We start from the raw sequence: 11075 nt of genomic DNA on the forward strand, positions 1-11075 counted from the left end.
AACACAGTTCTGACTGATTAATATGGGCACCTGTATGTCAGCATGTCCATGGCTCTCACTGTGTATCTGTAAGTCAACGTAAGCCCATCCATCAAAGGGAACCGATGTACCATTTGCTGCAGCTATTTTGAGGGGTTTATCTGGGAATAGGGAGGAGAGTGGCTGTATTATGACACTAGGCAATGCTTCCTCTACCCACGCCCTCCCCACCATAGTCACTTGGGCCCCTGAGTCGAGCAGCATTTGGAGAGGGACCCCATTGATTGCACATGAGACCATACATCGCTTGCCAATTAGTTGTGCTACACGTTTTCTTGGTGTTGCCTGGCGCTGTGTAGTCTTTGGTTTTCCTGGGTTTACTGTTTCAACTAAGTTAACCTGTACTGGAGACTTGTTACTGGCGACGGTCACTGGCAGCCTCACTCCAGTGACCTCCTCTCGTTTCCCGATGCCTTTCTCTGCAGACAGCCAACGGCTCTATGTCCTTCCTGACCACATATGAAACAGTGAGGGCAATGTTTAATGTTCTTTTGCACACAATCCTGACATCGGCCCCTGGTTTCAGCTGTTTGGGATCTAATTGAGGGTTGGTGCGGGGTTGGACCTGGGTTCACAGGAGTCGTAGATTCTGTGGGTTTGACAACCTGGGCAAAGTATTTGGTCAGTGAGGACACTTGTGCGGTCAGTTCTAGGATAGCAGCACGGTTAGCCTGTAATTCAGAGTCAACTTTGGTCTGTTTAGTCTGGTCAGTCTGCTCAGTCTGAGCTGTACTTACAGTCACTGGTCGGGGTTTAATCACAGTACCAAGGCGTCTTAACCTCTCTGCCTCCTCACTTGTGGACTTAGTGATCTGTTCTAGGAGAAGGTCATCATTAACCTGCAAGTCTGTGAGGAACGGTTTGAGATCACATCTGACATGGTTATTTTTTTCATTCAACCCTTGGTAGAGTGTGTGAAGGAATGTACCCTGAACAAGCTTTCTGTCATAACAAAAATCTGCACCTGGCTGTTGTGACTCAAAAACAACTCTCTGTTTTAGACCCATGATTCTATACAAAAACTGCTGTGGGCCCTCTTTGTCTTGCTGTCTGGCAGTACTAAGCTCCTGAAAAAGCTCAGTGCTGTTTTTGTCTCTGATATGGGAACGGAGAAACCGTTTTAACTCACTCATAGTAAGGTCATCTTTGTTAGTTAACATTTCTCTGAATGTACCAGGTTTAGTTATCTTAAGCACAGTGCGGATTATCTCTGACTCACTAAACCCTTCATGTAACCCTTCATCCATCTGTTTACAAAGGCTACTGAATGACATTTCACACCCTGTGTCAGAAATCTGTCCACCATGAAGTTTAAACTCTCTACGTGGAAACAGAGCAGCTACATCAGTCAATCTCACCACCTGCTCACCACTACTGGAGGACGGACTGGCACGGCCAGGAGGGGCACCACCTGCACTGCTGGTGATGGATCTGGCTGGCGATGAAGTGGCAAGGTTCCTGGTTGGTGCGCTAGTGTCTCTGTCCATAGTCGGTTGAGGTGTGTGAATGTCTCTTTCCCTGGGTTGGGACAACAGGTGACTGTCCATGGTCACTGTAGTTGAACTGGTCTGTTGGGTCACTGCATCGTCCGTCTGGAGGGGTGCAGCCTCGACCACTCCTCTCACGTCAGCTCCTACCACAGTACCTCTTCCATCCAGGGGTCGGAACATGTCCTCGATCATGTCGTTGAGGGGAAGGATTTGAGACATGCCTTCATCCTCCATGACTTTCAACTTGTCACTTTTCAGGTAGTCGACAATCAAATCATACAGTTCTGGTTCACTCAAAGCCGCAAGCTCCTCAGCGTCTCTGTATTCATCAACAGCACTGGCAACAGTCTGTAGCTGACTGGTACTCAAGGCTAAGAGTCTCTTTTGGATCGTGAATATCAGCATCCTTCGTGGGGTTGTGGTAGTAGCCATCTTCAGCGCCCGTGGTCTCTACTCTCTGGATGACGCACAGCAATGCAGCCTTCCCTGAAGCTTTAGACACAGGTTCTCTCCGTGGCAGTTCCCACTTTCCCAGCTAGGTGGCGCTGTATCCCGGACGAGCCCCCAATTGTTACCGGCCTCAGACCTAGGGGAGTCTGGGTCGGTACAAGCGATTCACAGGCTTGAATGCCATGTGGATCTGTGAAAAACGAGGAACAGGACACGAACTTTAGTGTTGCTTTGCTCGGTCAGCAGCGGTTTATTACTAACTCAATGTCAACATTCATATTGTGCATTCAAGATCAAAATAATAATAGACACATAACATACTTCACAATAGCTTCAAAAATACAAAATACAATAAACCAAAAATAAAGTACACAATAATAAACCTTTTGACATTCTATCCAATCTGTATTCTCTCAACATACAAACTTAACACTGTAATCAGAACACTCAGATTCCATTTATCATCATTAGCTCAAATACATTCAAATAACACGTACGTTTTTATTCAGACACGCACGCACGCGCACCACGTGTGCTGTCTGTGTGGTAACACAGTGTAAAACTACCTGGCAGAAGCCATTATTCAACTCAATCAAAACAATAAAACTACTGGTCCAAACTCACTTCAAGTACACTCAAAACGTTACTAAACATGTCACTGACAGTTCACAGTAGTTTCAACATCATTAGGAATGTTTAGATATGATTCTTATACCTGTGAAAAACGAGGAACAGGACACGAACTTTAGTGTTGCTTTGCTCGGTCAGCAGCGGTTTATTACTAACTGCGCATGCGTGGGACCGAGACTATAGGCAGTTCCTCTATGATTCACAGTAGCGCAAGAGCGCCATCTATTGACTAGGAAGTCTAATAAGATGTGGCATCTCATGAAAAAGTGTCAATAAATGTTAGAATAGTTCTAATAAATCTTAAAAAATGGGGGGTGTATGTTTTAGTGCAAAACTATAATAGAGGCTATTTCTGAACCCTCTACAAGTACTTATACTTTTGTTCCTTTAAGGTGTTTCTGATTTTAACCATCAGTATTTTCACATGTTTGATTTTAATTGCACATAATCTCCTTGAGGTCTTCCTATCTGGTTTTAAAGCATTTCACAGCACAGTCTGCACTTTTAAGAGTTTTAAACGAACCTGCGATCCTTGTGCTTTTAGACCTCACGGCCTCACGGCTGCATTCGATACTTTACAACTTTGCTTTCGATACTTTACACACAACACACTGGAGGCACAGCTTTAAATTGGTTCAGATCCTATTTGTCAAACAGATCGTTCTTTGTAGCCCTAGGTGTCTCCTCCACATCACCCTCTCCCATGCAGAGTCTTGCAGGGCCAAATTCTTTGCCTTATCCTTTTTTCCCCTGTCTGCTCCTTCTGAGTTAGATTTTTAAAAGCATGGCATTCCCTACAACTTTTATGACCCCACAACTCAGATGACTCGCAGATTTACTTTTCCCATTAATAAAATAGATCCCACTATCTCCCTGAACACACTGCTGGAATGTCACCGAATGTTACCGAAAGTCATGTATGTTGTAACCTTTTATGGTTGTGAACGTCTTATGCATGCTTTTATCCCAACCCGACTCGACTACTGTAAGGCAATTTACGTTACCGTTGATTATTTACGCGGTTGCTCGCCTCTTAACAGGGGCACGGAAGTATGACCACATCTCTCGCCTCCCTACACTGGCTCCCAGTTTAACATTGTTATGTTTGTTTTTAAGTCTGTAAATGGTTTGGCACCAATCTACATATCGGAACTTTTAGCTCCAAAGAATCGACAAGGGTCCTGAGGTCGACTGACCAGTCACCTCTTAAGATCCCTAACTCAAATCTGAAATCCTTGGGGGATAGATAATTTTCCGTTGTAGCGCCCAGCCACACTGTGGAATGAACTTCCACCTCATGTTAGAGCTTCTCAAACCTTGCCTGTGTTTAAATCACGTCTGAAACGTCACTTGTACTCCCTGGCGTTCGAACATGCTGATTTAGAGTTCCTGTTTTGTCTTTATGTTGCCCTGTTTTATGTATTGTTGTTTTCGCCCTATTTTTGTGTGCAGCACTTTGTTTCAAATCTGTTGTTTTAAATGTGCTTTATAAATAAAGTGGATTGGATTGGATTGAACCAATACTTTTGTACTTTTACTCAAGGACATTTTGAATTCCGGGCTTTGACTTGTATTTCTGTATTGTAGTATTGATACTTTTACCTAAGTAAAGAATGTGAGTACTTTTCCCACCACTGGTAGATTCCATTGAAAATGAATGGTAGCTTAGTAGCTGCCAGTGTAAACACAGGATATAACCAAGACAAGAAGTGTCTGTTTTTAGTGCACTAAAACAAATTCCAATCAACTCTGTTGACATGGCAATAAAGTCTTGAATCTTGAAGGTATACCGTGTGCTACAACAGATAATTTGCAGCACATAACATTTAGATCTCCTCTCAACTAGAGTAGGTACCCTCACAAAAAACATGCAGTAATCCTGGTCTCTATACTGCATGCCTCCCCCTGGCCAGCCGGGGCGCCTGATGGAGGGGAAAGGAACTGGTTGGAATAACGTGCTCCTTCCACGCGCTATACGTCCAACCAGGGAAACAGGGAAAGGAGCAACTTGGACACTCATGCATGAAGGAAGCATGAGTTCAAGTTCGTTGCTCTCCCCAGGTTGGTGGAGGGTGTGTAGAGCCCAGGATCACATTAGATAATTGACACAGGGTTGAAAAATGGGTTACAAAATTGTGGGATAAAAACAATAATTAAAAAAAGGATCTCCTTTCAACCCATGACATTAGGGGTGTAACCATATAGTAACTGTATCGAAATATATCGAAATGCAAATGGAAAATATCGTATCGTTTGACTTTGTATCGGATCGTTTTGAAATAATCTGAGATAATCGGTATCGAATAATTTCGCAATGTAAATAATAATTGGTCTATCGATTAATGTGTGTATTCTCTGTGTTCATGTCAAGGTGTGGGTTTGTCCATATGTGTTCGAATACAATGTCCATCTATTTGCCAGAGAATCACTGTGTTTACTCATTTTTATCCATAATAACAAATCTTTGCCTTAAAAATCCTGCACTATCCACAAGTTTCACACATATTTAATGTATTTGCTAAATAGTTACTGTATCGATTTCAAATCATTGAATCACATCGTATCGCCATAATGAACCAATATCGTCCATGTATCGTATTGTAACGTCACACTGTTACAATGTATCGTTACACCCCTACATAAAGTGTAAAGTAACCTCCTCTCAACCCATGACATACAGTAGCAGTGGTGTAAAGTAACTGAGTACATTGCTCAATTACAATATTGAGATATTTGTACTTTTCTTGAGTATTTCCAATTTCCAATACTTTTACTTCTACTCCACTACATCTCGGATCCAAATATTGTGCTTTTACTCACTATAATTATTTGAAAATGTTAGATACTAGTTCATTTGTAGATTTTGATTATTATTACCAAACATATATTAAGAACTATATATTTCAGCCCTTTGAAAATACCAGCAGATCTACAAGCTTTTAAGATCAAGCTTGTATCTGCAATTTTAAGATGATTGTTCTACATTTGACAACGTGAAATGGGAATTCTGCATTGATGAGTACTTTTACTTTTGGTACTTTGGTTGAGAAATTACAGAGTTATCGTGTGGGGGTCCCCAGGGGGTCACCTGTACTGTACTGTACTGTACTGTACTGTACTGTACTGTACTGTACTGTACTGTACTGTACTGTACCAACCAAACGCTATTTCGTGCTCGCACAGACCCAGCCAGGGACACACATACAGTTGCTATCTATAGGAGTGGTTGCACCACTCAAAATAAAAAGTGACCCACTGTACAGTATAGTGACTATCGAGCGTGTATTCCGTCCCCCTCGAGGGGTCTCCTTTTATTTTCCCAACATCAATTTTGGTCTGGATTAAGATCAAGCATGCTCTTGGGACTTAATTGTATCATCAAAGATAGTGCTGCTCTACAGAGCCAAACAGCCATGTATTTATCTTTATCTTTTTCCACCCACTGCTGTAAACACTGTGGCTATAACTTGTGCCACCCCTTATACGTTATTTGCCATTGTTCACTATTTTGACAAACATTTTTAAATAGTTCATATAATCGATATACAAGCTCACAACGTGTCGATGTAGATTGGCTAGTGCAGTGGTTCCCAAACTTTTTCATGTCAAGGACCCCCAAATTGACACTAATCAGCCCACGGACCCCCATTTGAAAAGGTAAGCCAGGGACCCCCATAAGAGAAGATTTTTACGGCTCTAGCAGTGATTCTCAACCCGTTTAATTTCAAGGACCCCCAGTTTGATATGCATTAGGCTATACGGACCCCCATTTAATGGCATTTCTATCTCTGAGACCCCTAATTTATATTGTGAAATCAATGTTAATTTAACTCTGAGAGTGTACAAATGGAACCAAATGGACCCATGACCCATTTGCTTCCATACACTCTCAGAGTTACAGATCCATAAGGGTCCATTTGGTTCCTAACTATCATTTAGCTGGGGACCCCCTGGAACTCCCTCAAGGACCCCACTTTGGGAACCACTGGGCTACTGTAGTTGAACTATTTTTAAATGTTTTTCAAGATAGTCAAATATGGGGCCTGCTGTTTTGAATTGCAGCCAGCCGTAATTGCTCTTGGAGAGAGGTTTTGAAGGATTTATAGTTTTACTCTCCCCCCCACCCCAGTGCAGTTCCATTGTAACAATGTCAAGCGTTATTTCTGTGATTCCTGTCTTGTGAGAAGATCCAGTATCATTCACTGCCATCGGAAGCCAGGAAGTTTGTATCTGGACAACATCACACACTGAAATCACTCGTGTTCACTTTTGATATTATTTTACAGCTGGACAGTGCTAATAAATTATCATACAGTATTTTTTTTTATTCTTTATTTACCCAGGGAAGTAGCTGAGCACAGGTGCTCATTTTCAGCAACGCCCTGCACATACACACATTACACACACACATTAAAACCTGGGAGCTGACCAGTACAACCACAGTCTTATACTGTTGGCCACTAAGCAGCTCCAGGGGGAGCAGTTGGGGGTTCAGTGCCTTGCTCTTCCGCCGTAGTCTGAAAACCCACCTTTTCAGACTCCATCATGGCCCATAGCACTTACCCTACCCCCTTAGATAGCATTTCTGTAGACTTAGATAGCATTTGATACAGACTTATAGCATGTTATGTAGACAGCACTATAATTGCATTGTATATAGTCATAGCACGCCATAGTACATATGTATAGCATAGTAGTATATATGAATAGTTTATATGTATAGTTTCATTATATAGATATTCCACTGTTACTTTCTTAGCTTACGCATGTTTCATGATAAATGCTTTCATGTGATGTATTCCCATGCTTTTTGTTCTTGCTTATTGTAAGTCGCTCTGGATTAAGAGCGTCTGCTAAATGCCTAAATTGTAAATTGTAAATTGCTCAAGGGCACTTCAGCGGTGTTGGGTGAGTGATGACAATCACTTCCCCACCCAGATTTTTCCTGCCCGTCCGGGGAATCGAACCGGCAATCTTTTGGCAACAAGGGCGCTCCTCTAACCCTTAGGCCACCGCTGCCCCAAAGTACAAGTATAGGTCTAATACCGACTTGACATTACTGTCTGATCATTAAATGAATGCTATCATAGATCAGTGGTTCTCAAAGTGAGGTCCGGGGACCCTCAGGGGTTCATGGGAGAATTGGTGTTCCCAGCAAAAAAAAATATATAGCATCACAATTCATGCATATTTTATACATTGGGTATTCAAAGAAGATAATGCAACCTGAGATGTACATCTGCTATTTTTGAAGAAAAAAAGAAAAGAAAATAATAATAATAATAATTAAAGTATTTGAAAAATGTCATCATTTTCAGAATCTTCACTTCTGTGGATCCCTGGCACAAAACCTTTTCAGATGAGGTTCCGCGGCTAATTATGTTATCAATTTGGGGGTCCTTGACACAAAAACAAGTTTGAGAACCACTGTTTTACAGTATAGCTAGCCATAATTCAAATAACAACCAGAGCACGCAAGTACTGCAATCGGCTGGGTATGTGGGTGTTGTCCACCGGCCAATAAGGGACTACCATTCTTGATGACTAAATAAGGTACGATTTAAAACAGCAGTTGTAATAGATATTAGTTAGTAGCAGTAGCCTACTAACTAAGTAGGCCATGTATGGCCTACTTGTGTGCAAGGCGCAAGTTGGCACCTCGACAGAGTGCATTTCTAGTTAGTTGACTCTGTTTCCAAAATAAGATCACCGCAGTTTATGATGAAAGTGTGCCATATTTTTACAGACTGACTGTCCTTAAAAGGTAGCAAGCCGTTGCCACTCGCCAGTCACCATCTATGTTTGCTGTTCCTGACACTTTTCACGTCCATTTATAGAGATAAAGCAGGAGTTGAAGGAAAACGGGTCTTTTTTTTCTCCTCTCCCGTTATGTCCCCGCTCCCTCAGGTCCGCAGAATGCCAACCTCCTAGGAATCCCCCGGAGCGAGCTCTGCACCTGGGGTGACGGGGCATTTTCACTTGCCAACCACGTTCCGTGGAACTCTCAGTTTAGTTTACACACACACATTTGTACTCAAATGACCCCCAATGGAAAGCACACTTGGCCTGAGTTACACTAATTGGACATGGAGTGCATGGAGGTAATCGATGTCCAGATAGAACATAATCAGTCGGCATGCTGAATGGCAAGGGACGAGGAAGTGAAGAAGAAAAAACGGCGAACGGGACAACCGGGGTCCACCAATGGCTGGCAATGCACCACCCCAGGCTTCAAAGGGACCCGGCCCCGACCCGGCTGTACTGTATATGCCCATATTGGCATATCAGTTGGATGGGCTAATCCGACCGACATCACTATAAATGGATGACGTGTCTTCTGTGACACACACACATGCATGAGTTTGAAATGGATCGTTCAGGCTCCATATGCAAAGGACAGTTTCTCTATATAACGTGCACACAACCACGCGTATGAATATTTTATTATTATTATTATCTGATCTTTTGTCGTTTTCAGGAAACATCTTCGTGGTGAGCCTCTCGGTGGCAGACCTGGTGGTGGCGGTGTACCCCTACCCCCTGGTGCTCACAGCCATCTTCAACAACGACTGGACCATGGGCGACCTGCACTGCCAGGCCAGCGGCTTCATCATGGGCCTCAGCGTCATCGGCTCCATCTTCAACATCACGGCCATCGCCATCAACCGCTACTGCTACATCTGCCACAGCCTGCACTACGACCGCCTGTACAGCCAGCGGAACACCTGCTGCTACCTGGGCCTCACCTGGCTGATGACGGCCATCGCCACCGTGCCCAACTTCTTCGTGGGCTCGCTGCAGTATGACCCGCGCATCTACTCGTGTACGTTCGCGCAGACGGTCAGCTCCTACTACACTGTGTCCGTGGTGGTCATCCACTTCCTCATCCCGCTGCTGGTGGTGTCTTACTGCTACCTGCGGATATGGGTGCTGGTCATTCAGGTCAAGCATCGGGTCAAGCCGGAGCACAGGACCAAGGTGAAAATCAGCGACCTGCGCAACTTCCTCACCATGTTCATCGTGTTTGTGCTGTTCGCCGTGTGCTGGGCGCCGCTCAACCTGATCGGCCTGGCCGTGGCCATTAACCCCGTCGATGTGGCGCCCAACATACCCGAGTGGCTCTTTGTCACGAGCTACTTCATGGCGTACTTCAACAGCTGCCTCAACGCGGTCATCTACGGACTCCTGAACCAGAACTTCCGCAAGGAGTACAAGACTCTGCTCCTGGCCCTGTGCATCCCTCGTCTCCTCATCATGGAGACTTCACGGTGTGCCACGGAGGGCCTGAAGAGCCAGCCGTCACCAGCTCCGACTAATAACAATATAGCCGAGCTAAATGTGTGACGCATGTTCGGAGATGTTACTGTGAAGTGGGGAAAATATAGCCATCTGAAATGTTTTATACTTGTGTGTATTTGTGTGTATTTGTATGTGACGATTCACCCTGTGCCTTTTTTGTGAGTCACTTTCTGTCTGCAAGGCTGTAACTAGAAAGGTACTGTACACTCAGTAGAGTGAAACTCTCTAGCTGTAGACATGCCCAAATAATAATAGCATACAGTTACATTTATGCAGTTACATTTCTGTGCCAAGCCATTAGTGCGATGGCCCATTGTTCCAAGAGGTTCCAAATTGGTCCGACGGTGCTTGGGCGTTAGGCCTAAGCCTAGGCCTAACGCCACACTACCTAACATTTTGAGGACTATTGGAGCATTGAAATAACGGACTAAAGGGCATTAAAAGAAAGTTCTACCTATAGTGCAGCGCTATAGTGCAGCGACTCCCAGCCTGTGGTTCGGGAGGATATTGGTCAGTTAAATATGGAGTACCGTGTCTATGGAGTTGACATCTTGCCACACTAATTGAAAGCCCTGCGCTCATTTATCCGTTCGCCTTTGTCCACCTTCTCCTATCAAACCACACTGTTTGCACTAATCTCTCCATGCACAATACCTACTGCATGCCTGTCCAGACATAACGCACTATGTTGCATCCATGCAACTGTCATCATTACTGTACAGTTTGCATTTGAACGCAATACCATGTTATTGCACAACATTTCACGGTAATGCAAATTACATCACATTTTAGGCCACACCCCATTCCACTGCGCTCGCGCGCACACACACACACACACACACACACACACACACACACACACACACACACACACACACACACAGGGCGCAGCAGTACAGCACGGTACAGCACAGTGTGGTACAGTATGGTACAGTACAGTATGGTACAGTTACTCTAATAGACCCCCAGGTGTGGTTATATTCAAATATGTCTTCCCTGTTTTTTGGGGGATTTCTTCCTGAAAGCCTTTGAGTCAAAAGGCCTAGTCGAAATACATCACTTTAGTGACATCATAACCCTAATCCCTCCCCTAAACCCTCCCCCATTATCATACAACGACAGCTGTGTGTGAGGCTTAAGTTCAGGTGGGTGGTGCTAAGGTGAGCT

The 11075-nt window shown here is 44.0% G+C and overlaps 1 protein-coding gene across 2 annotated transcripts in view; it reads left to right on the forward strand.

The window, feature by feature from the left end:
• The window catches only part of mtnr1c (melatonin receptor 1C), a 55988-nt gene extending 45820 nt beyond the window's left edge, over window positions 1-10168 (forward strand). For both annotated transcript variants that reach the window (XM_083785899.1, XM_083785900.1), the window contains exon 2: window positions 9088-10168. In XM_083785899.1, the coding sequence (XP_083642025.1) occupies window positions 9088-9953 (866 nt within the window). In that variant the 3' untranslated portion in view covers window positions 9954-10168. The remainder of the gene's footprint in view (window positions 1-9087) is intronic.
• Window positions 10169-11075: the final 907 nt, after the last annotated feature.

The sequence above is a fragment of the Protomyctophum parallelum genome, assembly GCF_964188405.1.
Source record: "Protomyctophum parallelum genome assembly, chromosome: 16".
Lineage (NCBI taxonomy): Eukaryota > Metazoa > Chordata > Actinopteri > Myctophiformes > Myctophidae > Protomyctophum > Protomyctophum parallelum.